This window comes from Neovison vison, chromosome 5 (genome assembly GCF_020171115.1).
Source record: "Neovison vison isolate M4711 chromosome 5, ASM_NN_V1, whole genome shotgun sequence".
Taxonomy (NCBI): domain Eukaryota; kingdom Metazoa; phylum Chordata; class Mammalia; order Carnivora; family Mustelidae; genus Neogale; species Neogale vison.
Window position 1 is genome coordinate 38,668,974 of NC_058095.1, and position 21,860 is coordinate 38,690,833.

General features: G+C 40.2%; 1 protein-coding gene across 1 annotated transcript; it reads right to left on the reverse strand.

Annotated features, from left to right (window-relative positions):
• Positions 1-936, reverse strand: LOC122907708 (olfactory receptor 4D1). Its single transcript, XM_044250513.1, has one exon. It carries the CDS (start codon positions 934-936, stop codon positions 1-3), a length of 936 nt encoding a protein of 311 aa, XP_044106448.1.
• Positions 937-21,860: the final 20,924 nt, after the last annotated feature.

Consider the following 21,860-nt stretch of genomic DNA (forward strand, 5'->3'; position numbering starts at 1 on the left):
TCATTCCTTGTTACATATTACAAAGCGCTTGCCTAATCTCTTCATGGCTGCCTGCATTTCCTGATTCCTCAGTGTGTAGATCATGGGGTTGAGCATGGGGGTCATAACCGTGTAGCTGATGGACACAGCCTTGTCCATGGGGAAGGGGGTGAAGGGCCGGGAGTAGATATAGATACAGGGAATGAAGATCATGGACACTACAATGATGTGGGTGGTGCAGGTGGAAGCTGCCTTCTTCCTCGCCTGCCCTGAGTGGGACCTCAGCATCACCAGGATGACCGTGTAAGATATCAGAAGGAGAAGGAACCAGATGAGGACCAGCATTCCACTGTTGGAGATCATGAGGAACTCCAGGAGGGAGGTGTCCGTGCAGGCAAGTCTCAGCACTTGGGGGACATCACAGTAGAAGTTATCCAGAATGTTGGGGCCACAAAAAGGCAATGGGAGCATCAGAGCCAGCTGGACAATGGAATGAACAAATCCCCCTACCCAAGCAGCCACCACCAAGCCCACACACAATCGAGTGTTCATGATGGTGACATAGTGGAGGGGCCGGGAGATGGCTATGTAACGGTCATAAGCCATTACTGAAAGGAAGAAGACAGTCCCACCTCCCAGGAGGTGGAAGAAGAAGATCTGGGCCATGCAGCCCTGGTAGGAGATGGTCTTGACCTCATGAAAGAAGTCCACCAGCATCTTTGGAGAAGTCACTGTGGAATAGCAAAGGTCTATGACAGCCAGATTTCGGAGCAGAAAATACATGGGGCTGTGGAGTCGGGAGTCAGAAGTCACTGTGACCATGATAAGGATGTTTCCCACAACAGTGGTGACATAGATAAATAGGAACACCAGGAACAGAAATTTCTGGAGCTCATGGGTCTGTGAGAATGCCAAGAGGACAAACTCTGACACCTGTGTGATATTCTGTGCGTCCATGGGATCTTCCCCACATGCCTAAAGAAAAACCATGCAAAAAATCATGAAAATTCCATCATTTACCTTTGGAGAGTCAGAAGTTGATCAAAGTCATTGTTGAATATATTCTAAGATGGAACTTAGGAGAGCATTCCATGGAGATAAATACATTTTCAAGGCCCTCACAGACTTATCTCCTTAACCACACCCTACATGGTATCCCAGGCTTTTATGGGTCTTTGCCCCCTTTGTATCACTCTGTCCTTGTCCCACAGGTTTCTTGTTGATTCATACCTAATGTGCCCAACATAGTGCCATGTGAACTACAGGCTCCACAAACATGGTTGAATCAATGAATAAAATGAACAAACATGTCAGCAAGTACAGGTGATGGCAAATATCATCATCCTGGCTGCAAAAATCTTGAAAGGATACAGAGATTAATGATTTTAGATAAACAAATAGATGCTTTGTCATGGCAGTTTGAGCTGCGTATGATTCATTGCTGAGGAAGAGAGGTGTGGATTAGAAGAAATTTTCATGCCCTAATTTGGAACCAAATGTAAAGCAAACAAGCAGATGATCTTGGCTAAATCTGGGATGACTAGGACTTCTCAGATTTTTCCATATAAATACTTCTCTAATGGCATTGTTGCCATGAGGCCATCTGTAGAGATATCTCAGAACATCCCAGGACAAATGCAAAATTTCCTTGAACTCTCAAGCTTTATATTTTAAAAACTATTGGAACTTTCTATTATAGACATATGTCTAGACAATCGTTGAGGGTTTTTTTTAATTTAAGTATTGTGGCTTATAAACTTTGATTGCTAAGATCAAGGAGTTACAGAAAATACAGAAGAAAGAAGAAACAGATTTCATTAGTTCAGTAAGTGGAAGTTCTAGCAGGCATTCCCTTGAAAAATAAACTTAGTTCTTTAATGTTAAAATCCATTCCCTCAAGTTACACCTTTCTAAAATTTTCTCTAATCGTTCAGGAAAACTTGTCCTGAGGCTCCACCCTGTGAAGACAATAGAACCTAAAAGGATTTCTCCGCCCTGCTTCCTACCTGACATATGAGAAGAAAACAGCAATTGCCCTGATACGCTTTTTATAGGGAATTGAATGAATAAGTATAAAAAGACTTCTATCTACAATTATGAAACAGAATTATCTCTGAAATTATCTGTGAGGTGTTCCAAGACTCAAAATATTGTCATTTTTTTTTGAGATGAGTACATTTTTTACTTTAATTCCAGCAGAGTTAACATACAGTGTTATATTATTTTCAGGTATACAATACAGTGATTCAACAATTCTATACATTATTCAGGGCTCATCATGATTAAATGTGTACTCTTTAATCCCCCTCACCCATTTCACCCATCCCCCACACCCCCTCTCCTCTGGTAACCATCTTTATTCTGTATAGTTAAGAGTCCTTTTATTTCTCTGTTTTTTTGTTTATTTGGTTTCTTAAGTTCCATGTATGACTGAAATTATATGGTATTTGTCTTTCCCTGACTAGTTACACTTAGTATCATACTGTCATCTTTATATTATCCCTAGAATTCACATTCAACCCCAATAGGTGTGTAAAAATGGTGTACCAGGAAGATGCATTTTTTTTTTTAATCCTGTGACTCCACCAACTGTCAGCATAAGACTGTATGAAAAGCATCCCTATGGACAACTGAGAACCCCTGTATGCCTTTTGGTGGGAAATGATGTGATGAGACAGGGTTAAAGTAGGCTTATCCCAGCACACTGGGGTGGAAAGCTGCAAGACAGGCAACAGTGGAGCAGACACTCGAGGGGCATTGTCAGAACAGCTCTAACAGAGGGTAATACATCTCTGTCTCCAGCTTTGGGCCCTTGCTCTACCACATGCTGTCAAGATTAGACTGGGTGAGCAGCATCTTAAATGGCCTGCTTTGGCCTCTCTGAGAAAGCTCCAGACCTCTAACCCTTTGCCCCCAACCCCAACCCTCCCACCTAATTATGGATTCCTAAGATGCCAACAACAGAGCTCTAGTATCCCTATTTTTACCTTTGTCCCTATAAAAATTACAACTGTCACACACGTCTCTATGTCTTCATCAGTCAGAGATACACAGTCTGTAACGTCAACTTCCTAAAAGACGTTTTCCATCTACATCAAAACTTTCAAGATTTTCCATGGTTCTTCAATGCCTATAAGAAAGAATTCACACTTAGATGGCTTTTCAAGGGCTCCTACCTTTCTTTGCAGACCCATCTGCCACTTAGCAGTAGCTGAAGTAGTCAACATTTCTTGTAGTGGTGACAGGAATTGCTGTCATTGTAGTAGCAGACATTTACTGAGTGTTCGCTAGGTGTGGCACTACGCTAAACAATTTATAAACATTAACCTGTTTAATTCTCATATAGTATTTGCATCCTTATAAAATATAGTAAATACTGCTAATTATCCCCACTTTAGAAACAAATAAACAGAGGCTTAAAAAGGTTAAATAGGGGGCGCCTGGGTGGCTCAGTGGGTTGAGCTGCTGCCTTCGGCTCGGGTCATGATCTTGGGGTCCTGGGATCGAGTCCCGCATCGGGCTCTCTGCTCAGCAGGGAGCCTGCTTCCCTCTCTCTCTCTCTCTCTGCCTGCCTCTCCATCTACTTGTGATTTCTCTCTGTCAAATAAATAAATAAAATCTTTTTTAAAAAAAAAGGTTAAATAATTTGTCCCACGTCACACTGAGAGTGAGTAGCAGAGCTCGGACCCAGGTCTGATGAGTCCCATATTCTGCACTCCTAAGCACTATTCTCTTCTTACTTGCTCCCTGCTGAGAACCCTTGACTTCAACCAAACTGATCCCCTCCTCAGTTCCTTAGGCGTCAGGACATTTCATCAGTCCAGTACCCCACCTGGATTGCCTTCCCATCCTGTTCATCTATCTGAATCCTACCCCTCCTTCAAGGCCTGAGAATAATGAACTATTCTCTAACATTACCACGGACTGGTATTTTTCCATAAGGATGTCTCCTCACTTGTGTTTGTAATTTCAATGCAAGTCTGATATGTTGAGTGCTACACTCAACCCCAAGTACCCCAAGTTCCTGGGGGTACACATAGCCTTTCTCATAGATAATTCCTAAAAGGATGCTTGATGGCTTGATGTGTTGGGATGGGCCAGACCACTGTGAGAGATGAAAAGAGAGCAAGTCACCAATGAATGAAAGTTCAGTTCAAGGGAATTTAAAGGGAACTCCAAATTATAATTCCCACTATCACCAGAGTTACAAACCTAAAAGTGTTCTCTTAGCATGGCCAGCATGCTTTTCACGAACTTGTAAGAATCTTTGAAATGATTCTTCCACCTACGTGCAAAAAGAATAGATTTAGATGGGAAAGCAAAATAAAGTGACATGCTGAGGGTCATGGATATGAATAGGGAAAGAGAAGGATTCCAGACCCTTTTCTTTTGTTGCTCAACCTTGTTTCCCATCCACCTTACTCATGAAATTCGTCCATGCAGGACTAAGGGGGGGGGCAAGTGATTCCAAAAATGGGGGGTGAGGGGCGCCTGGGTGGCTCAGTGGGTTGAGACCTCTGCCTTCGGCTGGGGTCATGATTCCAGGGTCCTGGGATCGAGCCCCGCGTCGGGCTCTCTGCTCGGCGGGGAGCCTGCTTCCTCCTCTCTCTCTCTCTGCCTGCCTCTATGCCTACTTGTGATCTGTCTGTCAAATAAATAAAATAAAATCTTTTAAAAAAATTTAAAAAGTGGGGGCTGAATCTAGTCTGTGGTCATCTTGGAAGTATTAACAGGTCTTATTAAGACAAGATCTTGAAGAAGGGAGGATGGAGACATAGCAGTAGAGAAGGAATGGAGACTCAGAGTGGGAGAGCAGCGGGCAGGAGGAGGAGAAGAACAGAGGATTAAAAGGGAAACAGTAGAGGGCGGGAAGTGTGAGAGAAAGACCTGGTGTGTTTTCTTCTAGGTGTGGGAAGAAGCTGGAGTATGTGTGTGGGAGATGGGGGAGAAACCAGCTGTGTCTCTTCTGCTCTCCCTCCCACCCTCTGTCCTGAATTCCACACAACACATAAGCCAGTATGGACAAAAGTCTTAGTTCCAGATAAAATTAACTGTTCTCCCAAGCCCCGTCCCCCAGCATCCTTGCCCAGTGACTTTCCCATACCCTCTCTCCATCCCATGCTGGTCTTACAATAGGCTTTGCAGGAGCCTTTTCAGTGCTGACTTGTCCATGGGAAGGACACAGTAGCCATCACCTACCTCTGGCCCAAAATGGCCAAGGGGACTTGGAACCCCCCCTCCAGACCACCCTTCTCTGGAAGCTCCATTCTTTTCCTGGCCTCTGTCAGACCAAGAACACAGAAGACTGGCCTTAAGGGAAAGGACACTCCTCAGGGAACAAAACTTAGGCTTAATTCATGCAATGAAGCTGGGCTGAGGATGCTGAGGGCAGGAGCAATGGGAGTTATTAAAAAAGTGTTTGAGCTGTTGCATCAGATGCACATTATCATTGAGAAACTGCCTTGGGTCCCAGTGCTCCGGGGGCACTGATCATAGGACCAAAACAAAGAAGAAGAAGAAGAATGCTTATGGGAAATGTATTCCCAGGGAGGTTTACAAGAACCAAATCCTTGGAGGTTAGCATCATGGTCAGTGCAAGGCCTCCACCCTCTGCTTCCATCACTGTAGTTGAAAAAGTAAGCTCTATCCTATGACATGGTCAAAGTCATGACCTCTATAAACTCCAAAGCCTTTTCATGTGTCCATTTGTTAAGGCATCTCTCACCCCCACCTCTGATCTGCTCTCCTCACAGCTGGCATAACCTTCTCAGTACAAATTGGCTAAGTTTACCCTCAAGATACAACTCACATGCCATAAAATTCACCATTTTAAAAAAATATTTTATTTATTTATTTGACAGAAATCACAAGTAGGCAGAGAGGCAGGCAGAGAGAGAGGAGAAAGCAGGCTCCCCGCGGAGCAGAGAACCTGATGTGGGGCTTGATCCCAGGACCCTGGGCCCATGACCTGAGCCGAAGGCAGAGGCTTTAACCCACTGAGCCACCCAGGCGCCCCAAATTCACCATTTTTTAAAAAGATTTTATTTATTTATTTGACAGGCGGAGATTACAAGTAGGCTGAGAGGCAGGCAGAGAGAGAGAAGGAGGAAGCAGGCTCCCTGCTGAGCAGAGAGCCCGATGCGGGGCTCGATCCCAGGACCCTGGGATCATGACCTGAGCCAAAGGCAGAGGCTTTAACCCACTGAGCCACCCAGGCACCCCAAATTCACCATTTTTAAAAGGTACACAGTTTTAAGGTGAGTTTTCATACATTCACAGGTCTGTGTAGTCATCACCAGCCACTGCCTAACTCCAGAGCATGCTCTACTCCCTGAGAGCAACCTTCTGTTCTCTAGCAGTTGACTCTCCAGTCTGTTCTATCCCCAGGCTCTGGCAATCACTAATCACTAATCTACTTTTTGTCCCCGTGGATTTGCCCATTCAGGACACTTCATATACATGGAGTCATAAAACATATAGTCTTCTTTCTTCTTTCTCCAAGCATAATGTTTCCAAGGTTCTTCCATGTTCTGTTAGTACCACATTCCTCTTCACGCCTGAGTAATATTCCGTTGTGTGGATATACCAGTTTGTTTACTATTATTCCATTCTTGGGCGATTGGCTTTTTTCTACTTTTTGGCTATTATGAATAATCTTGCTATAATATATGCACACATGTTTTTGTGTAGACATATGTTTTCAGTTATCTTTAATATATCCCTGGGAGGTGAAATACTGGGTCATGTGATAACTCTATGTTTACCCTTTTAAGGAACTGCCAATCTATTTCCCAGCAGCTGCACCATTTATATTCCCACCAGCAGCATCTGAGCAGTGACAATTTCTCCAACACTTATTATCTATCTTTTTATTGTAACTATCCTAGTGGGAGTGAAGTATTTCATAGTGGTTCTGTTTTCATTTTGATTGCAGTGTAGTTAACATACAGTGTTGCATTCGTTTTAGGTGCACAACACAGTGATGCAACTATTCCATACAGCACTCTGTGCTTATCACAACAGGTGCCCTCCTTAATCCCCATCACCTTTCTCACCCACCCCCCACCCACCTCCCCTCTGGTAACCACCATTTTGTTCTCTGTAGTTAAGAGTCTGTTTCTTTCTCTCTTTTTTAAGATTTATTTTAAAGTAATCTCTGCACCCAACATGGGGCTTGAACTTACAACCCCAAGATCAAGACTCGCCTGCCCTGCCGACTGAGCCATAAGGTGCCCTATGAGTCTGTTCCTTGTCTTCTTTCTCTCTTTTTTCCCTTTGCTCACTTGTTTTTTTTCTTAAATTCTACATATGAGTGGAATCAAAGAGTATTTGTCTTTCTCTTACTGACTTATTTCACTTAGCATTATACTCTCTAGCTCCATTCATGTTGTTGCAAATGGCAAGATTTCATTTCTTTATATGGCTGGTATATATATATATATATACCACATCTTCTTTATCCAGTCATCTACCAATGGACATTTGGGCTGTTTCCACAATTTGGCTATTACAAATAATGTTGCTTAAACATAAGGGTGCATGTATCCCTTTGAATTAGTGTCTCCTTTTCTTTGGGTAAATCCAATAGTGTGATTACTGGATTATAGGATAGCTCTATTTTTAATTTTTGAGGAAACTCCTACTGCTTTCCACAGTGGCTGCACCAGTTTGCATTCCCACCAAAGTACATGAGGGATCCTTTTTTCCACATCCTCGCCAGCACTTGTTTCTTGTAATTTTATATTTCAGCCATACTGACACTTGTGAGGTGATGTCTCATTGTGGTTTTGATTTGCATTTCCCTGGTGACGAGTGATGTTGAGTTTCTTTTCATGTGTCTGTTGTCCATCTGGATGTCTTCTTTGGAGAAATGTGTGTTCATGTCTTCTGCCCATTTTTAAATTGGATTATTTGCTTTTCTGCTGTTGAGCTGTAGAAGTTCCTTGTATCTTTTGGATACTAACCCTTTGTTGGACATGTTGTTTGCAAAAGTCTTCTCCCGTTCAGTAGGTCATTTTTTAGTGTCATTGATTATTTCCTTTGCTGTACAGAAACCTTTTATTTTGATATAGTCCCATAGTTTATTTTTGCTTTTATTTCCCTTGCCTCCAGAGACATATCTACAAAAATGTGGCTTTGGCCAATGTCATAGACATTACTCCCTGCACTCTCTTCTAGGATTTTTATGGTTTCAGGTCTCACATTTAGATCTTTAATCCATTTCAAGTTTGTTTTTGTATATAGTGTAAGAAAGTGGTCCAGCTTCATTCTTGTTGCTGTCCACTTTTCCCAACATCATTTGTTAAAGTGACTCTCTTTTTCCCATTGGGTATTCTTTCCTGCTTTGTCGAAGATTAATATAATTATCACATAATTTTGGGTTTATTCCTGGGTTTTCTTTCAGAGTCCATTGGTGTATGTGTCTACTTTTGTGCCAGTACCATACTGTTTTGATTACTTGAGCTTTGTAATATAACTTGAAGTCTAGAATTGTGATATCTCCGATTTTGCTTTTCTTTATTTTTTTAAAGATTTTATTTATTTGACAGAGAGAAGTCACAAGTAGATGGAGAGGCAGGCAAAGAGAGAGAGGGAAGTAGGCTCCCTGCTGAGCAGAGAGCCCGACGCGGGACTCGATCCCAGAACCCTGAGAACTCAGAATCTTCTGTGGTTCCATATAAATTTTAGGATCTTTTGTTCTAATTCTGTGGAAGATACTGTTGGTATTTTTATAGAGATTATATTAGATTAGTAGATTGCTTTGGGTAGTATAGACATTTTAACAATATTTTTTCTTCCAGTCCATTAACATGGAGTATCTTTCCATTTCTTTGTATCATCTTCAATTTCTTTCATCAATTTTTTACAGTTTTTAGAGTACAGGTCTTTCACCCCTTTGGTTAGTACTATCCCTAGGTGTTCTTTACTTTTGGCACAATCATAAATAGAACTGTTTTATTAATTTCTTTTTCTGCTGCTTCATCATTAGTGTATAGAAATGCAAAAGATTTCTGCACATTTATTTTGTATTTTGTGACCTTACTGAGTTCATTTATCAGTTTTGGTAGTTTTTTTGGTGGAGTCTTTAGGGTCTTCTAAAGGATAGTATAGTATCATGTCGTCTGCAAATAAGGAAAATTTACCTCCCCCTTACCAGTCTGGATGTTTTTTACTTCTTTTCATTGCCTAATTGCTGTGGTTAGGACTTCCAGTACTATGTTGAATAAAAGTGTTGAGAGTGGATATTCTTGTCTTGTTCCTCCTCTCACTGTGGTTTTGATTTGCATTTCCTAATAATGGGTGATGTTGAACATCTTTTCATGTGCTAATTGGCCATTTGTATATCTTCTTTGGAGAAATGTCTATTCAAACTGTCTTTTTTAATTGAGTTATCTTCTTTTTTTGAGTTATAAAGATGCTTAGTGTGTTCTAGATATTAAACCCTTATAAGATGTGTGATATGCAAGTATCATCTCCTTTTCTGTAGGTTATTTTGTCATAGTTTTATAATGTTTGATGCACAAAAGATTTTAATTTTTGTGAAGTCTAATACATCTATTATTTCTTGAGTTGTTTGTGATTTTAGTGTCAAATTTTAAAATCCATTGCCAAATTTGAGGTCATAAACTTTATCTTATGTTTTTGTTTAATAGTTTTATACTTTTAGCTCTTTTCTATAGGTAGTTGATTCATGTTGAGTTCATTTTTATGTGTGGAGTGAAGTAGGAGTCAAACTTTATTGTTTTGCATATAGTTACCCAGTTGTCCCAACTCCATCTTTTGAAAAGACTCTTCTTCCATTGAATGTCTTTCCATTGAATATCTATTGACCATAGATATGATGGTTTATTTCTGGACACTCAATTCTCTTCTTTTTTAAAATTATTAACATATAATGTATTCTTTATTTCAGGGGTATAGGTCTGTGACTCATTAGTCTTTCACAATACACAGCACTCACAACAACACATACCCTCCCCAATGTCCATTACCCAGCCATCCCATTCCACCCACCTCCTTCCACTCCAGCAACCTTCAGTTTTGTTTCCTGAGATTAAGTTTCTTAAGATTTGTCTCCCTCTCTGATTTCATCTTGTTTCATTTTTCCCTCATTTCTCCTATGATCCTCTGTCTTGTTTCTCAAATTCCACATATCAGTGAGATTACATGATAATTGTCTTTCTCTGATTTGCTTATTTCACTTAGCGTAATACCCTCTAGCTCCATCCGTATAGTTGCAAATGGCAAGATTTCAAATTTTGATAACCACATAATATTCCATTGTATATAGATACCACATCTTCTTTATCCATTCATCTGTCAATGGACTTCTAGGCTCTTTCCATAGTTTGGCTATTGTGGTCATTGCTGCTATAAACATTGGGGTGCAGGTGTCCCTTTGGATCACTACATTTGTATCTATGGGGTAAATACCCTGTAGTGCACTTGCTGGGTCATAGAGTAGATCTATTTTCAACTTTTTGAGGAACTTCCATACTATTTTGCAGAGTGGCTACACTGGCTTGCATTCCCACCAACAGTGTAGGAAGGCTCTACTTCCTCTGCATCCTCGCCAACATGTGTTGTTTCCCGACTTGTTAATTTTAGCCATTCTGATTCATGGGAGGTGGTATCTCATTGTGGTTCTGATTTGTATTTCCCTGATGCCAAATGATGTTTAGCACTTTTTCATGTGGACACTCAATTCTCTTCAGTTGGCCTAGATGTCTATCCTTATGCCAGTACCTTATGCCAGACCTTATCCTTATGCCAGACGTTTTGATTACTGTAGCTTTGTAGTGAGTTTTGAAATTAAGAATTTTGAGTCCTTTGCTTTTCTTTTTCAATGTTGTTTTAGCTCTTTGAGGCTCCTTGTGTATGAATTTGAAGATTGTGCCTTCAATTTCTGCAAAAAAAAAAAAAAAAAGCCCATCAGAATCTTGATGGGAATTGCATTGATTCTGTAGATTACCTTGGAGGATATTGCCATCTTAACAACATTGAGCCTTCCAATCTATGAACATGGGATGACTTTTTATTTAAATTCTTATTAATTTTTGTCAGAAATATTTTTCATTTTTCAGTGTGCAAGTCTTTCACATCCTAAGTTCAATTTTTCTTAAGTATTTTATTCTTTCAGATGCTATTGTTAATGGAATTTTCTTTTCCTTTTCTAATTGGTTTTAAAGAAACACAAATAAAATGTATATTTTGATCTTGCACAATGCAACTTTGTTGAACTTTTTTATTAGTTCTAATAGTTTTATTAGTTCTAATAGATTCTATGGGATTTTCTATATAGAGAGCCATGTCTTCTGCAAACAGAGTTAGTTTTAGTTCTTCCTTCTTTTTGTCCTGCCTTTTATTTCTCTTTCTTGCCTATTTGCTCTGGGTAAAATTTTCAATACAGTATTGAAAAGAGCAGTGGTGAAAGCAGGCATCTTTTTCTTGAAGGCTTTCAGGTTTTCACCATTGACTATGATGTTAGCTGTGACTTTCATAAATGCCCAGCTTCTTGGGGCTCCTAGGTGGCTCACTTGGTTAGATGTCTGACTTTGGTTTTGGCTCAGGACATGATCTCATGGTCATGGGATTGAGTTCCACACTGAGCCCTGCACCCTTGAGGAGTCTGCTTGTCCCTCTCCCCCTGCTCTTCCTCTCTCTCTCTCTCAAATAAATGAATAAATAAAATCTTATTTTTTAAATGCCTCCCTTCTATTGCTAATTTTGTAAGTTTTTTTATCATAAAAAAGTTATTTAATGCATCTATTGATATTATTATGGGGGGTTTTCCTTCATTTTATTAATGTGGCATATTACACTGATTGATTTTCTTGTAGTGAACTGTCTTTGCATTCCTGGCATAAATCCCACATGGTCATGGTGTATAATCCTTTTAACGTACTGCTGGATTTGGTTTGCTAGGATTACATTGAGGATTTTTGCTTCCATATCTATAAAGAATATTGGTCTATAGTTTTAGTTTCTTGTGTTACTTTTCACTTTGGTATCAGGGTAATCATGACTTTATATAATGTCCTTGAAAGTGTTTCTTTTTCTTTAATTTTTTTGAAGCATTTGAGTAGTATTGTCATTAATTCTCCATTAAATGTTTGGTAGAATTCAGTGAAGCCATCTTCTCCTGGAATTTTCTTTGTTAGGAGGTTTTTTAATATTAATTCATTCTTTACTTGTAGAGGTCTATTGAGATTTTCTTTCTTTCTTTCTTTCTTTCTTTGACAGAGAGAGATCACAAGTAGACAGAGAGGCAGGCAGAGAGAGAGAGGGAAGCAGGCTCCCTTCTGAGCAGAGAGCCCGATGCGGGACTCGATCCCAGGACCCTGAGATCATGACCTGAGCCGAAGGCAGCGGCTTAACCCACTGAGCCACCCAGGCGCCCCCTATTGAGATTTTCTATTTCTTCTTGAGTAATACCTTTTTAATTTGTATGTTTCCAAAAATTTGTCCATTTAATATGGATTATCTAACTTGTTTGTGTATAACTGCTCATAGTATTCTATTTAATCCTTTTCATTTCTATAAGGTTGGTAATATGTTCTGTTCTAGCAATTTCCTTCCATAAGGTTGGGGTTTTTTTTATTCTTTTATTTGTTTGCATCTTCTCTCTCTCTCTCTCTTTTATTTAAATATTTTATTTATTTATTTGACAGAGAGAGTAAGAAAGAACACAAGTTGGCAGAGCAGCAGGTCGAGGGAGAGGGAGAAGCAGGCTCCCCACTGAGCAGAGAGCCCAATGTGGGTCTTGATCCCAGGACCCTGAGATCATGACCTGAGCCAAAGGCAGACACTTAACTGACTGAGCCACCCAGGCACCCATCTTCTTTCTTTCTTTCCTTAGTTTAGCTAAAGATTTCAAAATCTTGTTCGTCTTTTCAAAGAATCAACTTTTGGTTTTGTTGATTCTTTATATTCTTTTCATATTCTTTGTTTTATTTATCTTACTCTAATATTTATTACTTCCTTCCTTCTGCTGGCTTTGGGTTTAGTTTGCTTTTTTTTCTCTAGTTCCCTAAAGTATAAAGTTAGATAGTTGATTTTAGATTTTTCCTCTTTTTATTTTAGATTTTTTTAAAGTAGTCTCTACACCCAATGTGGGGCTTGAACCCACAATCCTGAGATCACACACTCTGCTGACTGAACCAGTCCAGTACCCCTCTTCTTTTTTAATGTAGGCATGCATGCTATAAACTTCCTTCCGAGTACTGCTTTTACTGCATCCCATAAGTTTTGGTGTGTTGTGTTTTTGTTTTCATTCCTCTCAAAGTATGTTCTAATTTCCCTACTGATTTCTTCTTCTATCCATTTGTTAAGAATCTAGTTTAATTTCCACGTATTTCAAAATTTTCCAGTTTTCCTCTTATTAATTTCTAGCCTCTTTTTTTAAGATTTTATTTATTTATTTGACAGAGAGGAATCATAAGTAGATGGAGAGGCAGGCAGAGAGAGAGGGGGGAAGCAGGCTCCCTGCTGAGCAGAGAGCCCAATGTGGGACTCGATCCCAGGACCCTGAGATCATGACCTGAGCCGAAGGCAGTGGCTTAACCCACTGAGCCACCCAGGCACCCCTAATTTCTAGCCTCTTCCCATTATTGTCAGAGAAGATACTTTGTATGATTTCAATCTTTTAAAATATCCAGCAATATCCTGGATGAGATCCTGCACTGTATAGAGCTTTACCACTGTAAGAAATTGTAGAAAATGTACAAGAAATTTCTATTATTTCTTACAGCTGCAAGTCAATCTACAATAATTTTAGTTAACAACGACAACAACAAAACACTGAACCAGAATTCAGAAGACATATGCTACAGTATCAGCTCTATTACAAATTAACAATATGTCCTTTGGAGTGTCACTTAAACTCTCAACTTCTATTGCAAATCTCCAAAAATAAAAGAATCAGAAAAAAAAAAAAACCCCAGCAGAGCAATAGATTGCAAAGTAAATATCCACGGACAACATTTATAATAAAACTAGATAACAAGGTTTACAGACTCCAACAAGCAAGTGAGAAAAATCCCTGTACAAGGGCTGCGTGGTCTCAGCATCTGTGAAGGAGGAAGCAGAGGGAGGCAACAGGATGCCTAACAGACCTGCAAAGAAGAAAATAAAAATAGCCAACAGGTATTCTCTGGAAAGTATTGCAGGCCAGTTCAATAATAGCAGTTAAAAGAGAGAGGTTTTTCCAAATCCAGTAGAGGGTGAATGTAAGAAACCTTGAGTCAAATCTCTGAGAACTGAGAAACCAGAGCTTCTTTCCAGCATACACCCCACATGGAAGAGAAGCTGCTGGAAGCGAGATCAAAACTGATCCAGATGAGACAAAGGAGTGGTAGAGTACCTGAATGCAGATGAGACAAAGGAAATAGAAGGTACAGACAAAAATGGTGGGGAGGACAGAGCTAGTAGATCTCAGAAAGCAAGAAACCACATTGTTGAAGGCTACATAAAAACAACAGAAGAGAGGATGAATGAATCAGGTCCTCTTCCAAAAGTTCAGCAAAACTACTTTCACATAAAAATGAGCCATAGAAAACAATCAAGGGAAAATCCTGTACTTTAATTTCTTGTAAGAAATTTTTTTTAAAGAAGAGAAAAAAACTCAAAGACTAAAGGAAGAGTATAATAGCCCAGGGACAATGTGATTACACCAGAAGGACATGTCCACCAAACAAACCAAAAGTACAATGTAGAGGTTCTAAGACACATTCCAACTTCTCCCACTTATTACAGATAAAAACTAAAATCTGAGGACACCAAACAGAAAGCATAGCAGGCAATTTGGGAAGGGGAGTAAAAACTTGAATATCAATTAATATGGTAGCTGGTTCCCTGATTTGTTTTTTTCCTTCTGTAGCAATTGTCTTAGATTCTAGAATCCCAGAAGTGTTCAGTGGATGTATAAAAAAAAAAAGTCTAAGAAAAGCCCTCTCTTTATAGTCAGAGGACTGGGAAAGGGGCCCACTGCAGAACTAAGAATATATGGGGAAATCTCCTTTATCCCCCCCCTTTCTCTTTTTCTTCTCCTGGCCCTACCCCAAGTAAAGCACTGTCATAAAACTACAACCCAACAGCAACTGCACAGACACTTAAAACTCTGACCAAACCCCTCTCTTGCCAGAAAGCCTGGATAAACAGACTCATAGCGTCCAAATAATGGAGAGCGGGGGATTCCGTGATTTTTTTCTCTCTCTGTCTCAATTTTCACCACTTTGTTCCAAGGCAGATTTAGTCATAGGAATTTCACAACAGGACAAGGATGTGAAAATCCTGGCTTTGTAGCCAGAGCACCAGGAAAAAGGGTCCCTGGGAACCCAATGGCATAAATGATGGAGAGAAAAGTATCCTTTAATCTGTGCATAGGCAGCACTGACGTGAGTTAGTGTAGCAAAAGCTTTAGGAACTGAGATATAATGTCCACCACCGAAATGGTCCCAGATGGCTCCTAGGTGGCATAGACATTGTGCCACCCATAATAGCACTATAAAGGTTTGGAAGTCTGCTGACATTGGAAGCACACCTCACACAAGACAGGTCAGGACAAAAGGGTTCACTGACCGCTAAACACACAAAAAAACAAATTCAACGTTCTCCAAAAGATGTTGACAGAGTCAGGGTCTCACAATGTAATATTTCTAAGATACAATCCAAAATTACTCAACATTAAAAGAAAGAAAGACAAAACAAGGCAACTCTCTACAACTTGCAAGGAAAAGACCATAGACACCAACCCTACCATGATGCCAGTGTGAAATTATCAAACGCCAACTTTAAAGTAGCTGTTATCACCATGTTCCGTGAAGAAAAAGTGAACACCCTTGAAACACTTGGAAAGATAGTAGTTTCCTGCTAAGAAATGACAGCTGTAGAAAAAGAACAAAATGGAAATTTAAGAACTGAAAAATACAACAGCAATAAAATATTCATTGAAGGGCCTCAATGGAGATGACAATGGGATATGAACTTGAAGATAGTGCAATGGATATTATCGTGTCTGAAAAAAGATCACAAGCATGGCTAAGTTCACATGCAGTTGGAGTTTGCCTGAGAGGCAGGCTTGTCTGGGCCTGATGATCTGGACTTAACGTCTTCCTAAGTTTCCAGGGTCTCACTTCCATGTGCATGCTTTTATGTTCCTGGGCCCTTTCTGCTTTAAAAGTCACCCTGTGCTCAAGTGAAAGGGAGTTAACAGCAGCTCAAGGGCTCTTTGCTTTCCTGGACAATTGCCCTGGATGAGTTTTCCTTATCCAAAGGCTCAGTTCACCCCTGCTTTGACCTTGAGGCTATTTTACAGATTCTCAAAACCTCCACATCTGCCCTTGGTTAGGTGCCTCTCCTGTTTCCTGCCATAATTTACCTTTCGGAGGTATCTCTGCTTATGAAATCAGACTTTTTTTTTTTTTTAAGTAAACTCTACCCCGAGGTAGGATTCGAAATCATGACCCTGAGATCAAGAGTTGCATGCTCCACTGACTGAGCCAGCCAGATCCCCTAGAATCAGATTTATTTTTACCTCACTATTTTTAAAGCGGCCTTACTCAAGGGTGAGGATATGTGACTGAGTTTCCCTCCTTTCCTCTTCAAAAGGTTCCCAAAAAGTGGCTTGAGCACTTTCCCCAAGATTTCCACTACTTATACCTTGGATCGTTCTTCCTTATAGCCCAGATTTAAGTTCTTTGTTCTTTCTTTACTTTATTTACCCTCCCAGCTCACCCAGCCCTGTTCCTTTCCTCCAGCCAAATCCTTCTTTTCTAACAGTGGATGGAGGAGAAGGAGGATAGAAGCCACAGCATCCACTCATTCTGGAAGAAATTCTCATGGAGAAACTTACATGATTTTGTGGAGTGATTGGGTAAGCACTGGACCAGAAGCCAAAAAACCTGCATTATTGCCATGGTTCTGCCACAAACAAGCCATATAACTAAGAGTAGGGAAGGAAAAAGTTTTTCTCTACCTCTCAAGGTCTTCCAGCAGGACTAAGAATTAAATTAACATGAGACAATTAACAGGAGGGGAAAAAAACAAGGTTTTATTATGTGCACACGGAGGCCCAACTATGAAATTGAGACCTAAAGAAATAACCAAGGCAGACAGTTTTTATAATTGTTAGACAAAGAGACAATAGGTCTGTGAGGCATTGACAGGACAAAGAAAATAATTTTGTGAGCTTCAATTAGTAAGGAATTCTAAAAAGAATTTGGGCAGGGGTAGGAAATTAGTAAAGGTAACAAACCTTCCTTATGCTGCCTCTTTGGCTTTAAATTTCTTACCTCTGGTTGTAAGGATGTCTCTTTACCTCCCGGCACAGGGAAGGTCCCTATCACATAGGAGACTGATTTTCTGCTCTCAGAGGGACAGAGGAGGATTTGCGTGTCCTTCTTGCACAGGCAATCTCTTGACTAACTTTTATTTAAAATAATCAATATGCCACAGTGGCGTATTTTGGGGAAGCCTGCCCTTGGCCCCCACATAACCTTGAATAGCACCCCAAGTGTTATTCAAGGTTATGTATAAATTCAGCTTCAATTCTGAAGCTCCATGAAGCCTTGAGAGGTCATCTAATCTAACATTCGCCTTTCACAAATGCAGAAACAGAGGCCCAGAGACATGATCGAACCTGCTCAAAGTCAGGTGATTGGTTAATAGTACAGTAGTTCTTACCCACAGTACTATTATACCAACGCTCTTTCCATCACCCCTCCCTGAGTGCTTCCATTTCCTCATAAGCATAGTGAGGGTTATAGATGAGAATAAATGAACTACCGCAGCTGTGCGAATATGGAAAATAGAAAGTGTATTCAAATGATCGTTTATCGACCTTATTGACAATCCCCACTGGAAAATGACTCACCGCTGGGCCCCAGTGGAAGGTCATAACCCAAGGGAGGGCTAAGCTGGCTCGTCCACCTCTCCTGGGGCCTGTAAACTTTTAATGGAAGCACTGGGCAGAGATCCACGGCCACTGCAGCTAATAAGGCTCACTGGAACCACTTTAAAAGTTGGTTTGTTCAAAAATATCTGCATTAAATACCCAAATCCCAACAACAAATGTGTTAAGGGAATGTGGGGCTGTGGATGGTTAATCCTCTTCCTTTCTCTATTTTACAAATTGATTACAATGTGATTATTTTGGTATATTATACCTGGTCTATTGTGAGCATTCAGCAAACTTTTGTTAAGTATGGAAAACATAATTTGAAATGAAATGTCTTGAAGAGTTAAAAACAGCAAGAGAACATGCCTGGGTCCACCTCTATGCTCAGTGCTGGGGATACCAAAATAAGACACACATTTTGCTCTCAACCAACTCACAGTCTAGCGGGGAAAACAGACCCAGAAACATATAAATGCACTCACTTCAAACAGCGAACAGCTCTATCAGGCGAAAGCTCAAAGGTTAAAGGGCTGAGCCCCTAGCCATACCTGGGAGAAAGGGGAAAGCTTCCCAGAGGAGGTGATATTTGAACAAAGGGGCAGTTCATGTCTGTGGGCAGAGGTGTGTTTCTGGCAGAAAGAATAGAGGCGAAATGGCACAGCATACACTCCAGGAACGCCAAGGCCTCAGCAAGGTCAGGGCACAGGGAAGGCAGGGGGCGATGAGGGTGGAGAGGAGGCAGGATCAGACTCTGGAGAGCTTTGAGAAACCAGGTTAATGAATTTTGATTTGATCTTACAGGACATGAGAAGCCAGTGGAGGAGATGAGCAGGAGAGTGACCTACTGAGGAAGGCCTTCCTGGCCACAGGAGGAGGGGAGATAGAAGGTTAGAGAGAAAAGACAGAGGGGGAGCCAGCTGCTCCTTTGTTTCTTCACACCCCATCTTGTTTCAGAAAAAGAGACTTAATGAGGGCAGTTGAGGGCCTGTAACTTTGCCTGTCCTCGACCCATCCCATCCCAGCTTCAAAAACCCTTAAAGATGTGGGAGTGTGGAGAGAAGAGAGGAGAATGGCAAGGAAAAGGCACGTAAGAAAAGAAAGAGGAGGATAAAAAGGAAATTCAGAAAAACCAAGGAGTCAAAGCCAATGAGCTGGCTGGACCCATGGCCCAGTGATATCCAGACATTCCTTCACTGACTCTGTGATACTCTTGGCCTTTCCATCATGAGACAAGAAGGCCTCCATGGCTCCAGTCCTCATACACTCCATTCAAAGGCTGGAGGTGAGCAAAGAGGTATGGGGCAGTTCTTTCTCCTCCTATATTTCTTGCCTTTGATCATGGAGGAAAAAAATCTTTCCCCAAAACTCCCCCAGGCATAGCCCTATGTCTTATTGGTCATTACTACATTAATCACATGACTACTCCAGGCTGCAAAGTGGTCTGGGAACATAAATATCTAGCTTTTTCAGTTACTTCGGTAGGAGTCAGGCAAGGGAAAAGGCATTTGGAATGGCTTCTGAGTAGGCAACTTGCAGCATCTGCCCTGTTGTTGTGAAGTACCTGGGAATGAAAATGAGCATGGTTGGGCCAAAAGTAAGGGAATTTTGAGAGTGGCACAAAGTCAACCCTGTACCAAAAAATTCTGACAGTACCATGGTCACAAACTCAAATGTAGGTAACGTAAATGAGAGAATGTGAGTGGGAACTTCCCTGAATAAAAGAAAACTTACTTTCGTCTTACTCCTTAGCCCAGTGCAAAACTCTTACATCTAACTAAAAGGTAAAGAAACAATTTTTTTTGGAGAAGCAACAACCCTAGAAATGAAAGCTTCAACATACTGGTACTTGGAGGTCCTCTAGTGAATTAGTGATTTCCCACTAGATCCCCTAAAGTGAAGTCTATCAGTATAAAATCTCCACCTATATAGAGAGGTCTCAATCAACACTTCAGTGTCTTACTTGTAAGTGGATATAGACAATCAAGGATCAACAGGCATTTAACCTGTTCCAAGACAAAATAGATAGACAAAATAAATAGAAGTCTCCAATACAAAATAAATAGAAAAATGAATGAGAGGTAAACAAAATGATACAGGGAACACAAGAAACCTTTTTTTAAAAGTCTCTGGTCCATATAATTAGAATCCTTAAAGAGGAGCAACAAGATATAACACCTATAAAATAAAAATAGGAAAAGGGTACCTGGGTGGCTCAGTCAATTGAGTGTCTGACTCTTGATTTCAGCTCGGGTCATGATCTCTGGGTCATGGGATCGAGCCCCACACTGGGGTCCATGCTCAGCGCAGAGTCTGCTTGTCCCTCTCCCTCCCCTTCTGTCCTTCCCATGCTCTCATTCTCTCTCCCCTCTCTCTTTCTTTCTTAAATAAATAAATAAAATCTTTTAAAAATAAGAATAGGAAAAGGTGGAAAACAAGAAATAGCTCTTAAAAATTCAAGTATCATTACAGATGTAGAAACTTCAACAGAAGACATAGAAGATAAAGTTGAAATTATCTCTGAATGTAGAATAAAAAAACACATGGTCATCTAGTTTTTTACTAAAATGGTAAAGAACTGGAGAGACTATATAAGAGGCTTCGAAATTAATTTAGTAGGAATTCCCCCCAAACAATGGCAATTACAGAAGTGGAAAAAACTATGGAAGAAATAATACAAGAAATTTTCCAAATTGCAAAGGCGCAGCACTACCAGTAGAAGAAATAAAACCCACACTAAACACTTCCTTGTAAAATTTCAGAACACTGAAGACAAAAAAGACAAAAAAGAGATATTTTAAAAGGGTAAGAATAGGAGGTAAGGAATGGGCTACCACAAAAAACAAAAAACAGAACAGTTTGAGAGCAAGCTGGATGCTGAAGGAAAATCAAAGAATATCTTCAACATTCAGGGGGTGGGGGAGATTATTTTCAATCTACAATTCCATCTCAGCCAAAACATCAATTAAGTGTGAAGGATTCATTGAAGGATTCTGCAATTAACCGAAAGTTTGAGCTACCCCAAAATTCATATGTACCAACATCATGGTATTAGGAGGTAGGGCCTTTGGGAGGTAATTAGGTTATGAGGATGGAGCCCTCATGAATGGGATTAATACCCTGACAAAAGGGACCCCAGAGAGCTCTCTCACTCTCTTTCCATCGTGTAAGGGCACAGTGAGAAGATAGCCATCTACACACAAAGAAGTGGACCTCACCAAACACAAAATCTGCTGGCATCTTGATCTTAGCCTGCCAACCTCCAGAATGTGAGAAATAAAATTCTGTTGTTTATAAACCATCAAGTCTATGGTATTTTGTTATAAAAGCCCAAACTGACTAAGGAAGACTCTTGTTGCCCCTTTCCTCAAATGCCTAGGCATTTGTGTGTAAGATGCTGTGGAAATTGAAAAGAGTAAGAATGTTCATTTCCACTACTCCTATTCAACATCACACTGGAAGTCACTGCCAGAAAATTAAAGCAATAGAAAGAAATTGAAAAATCACCCAGATCGTCCCTATTCTCAGAAAACATGATTGTGCAAGGTATACAATAGAAGGTCCAAGGAATCAATGAAAGTCATCCTAAAATTAATAAATGAGTTTAGCAAGATGGCAGTATATCGCCAATGAACAATTGAAAACCAAAATATAAAGAAAAACATTTAAAACATCTCTGAAAATGAAGGACTAGGTATAAATCTAACAAAATATGTACAGAATTTGTTTGCTGAAAACTACAAAACATTGATAAAAAAAAACCAAAGACCTAAAAAAGAATGGAGAAACATACAGTGTTCATAGACCAAAAGATTCAGTATTGTTAAGACATTAATCATCCCCCGATTGATGTATACATTCAGTGTAAACAGGATCAAAATCCCAGCAGGTTTTTTAGTAGATATTGACAAGGTGACTTTAAAACATACACAGAAAGCCGAAATATCCAGAATAGCCAAAACGATTTTGAAAATAATATGGTTGGAGG

Coding starts and splice junctions, on each gene's coding strand:
- LOC122907708 (XM_044250513.1), bottom strand. CDS start 936: ATGGACGCACAGAATATCACACAGGTGTCAGAGTTTGTCCTCTTGGCA.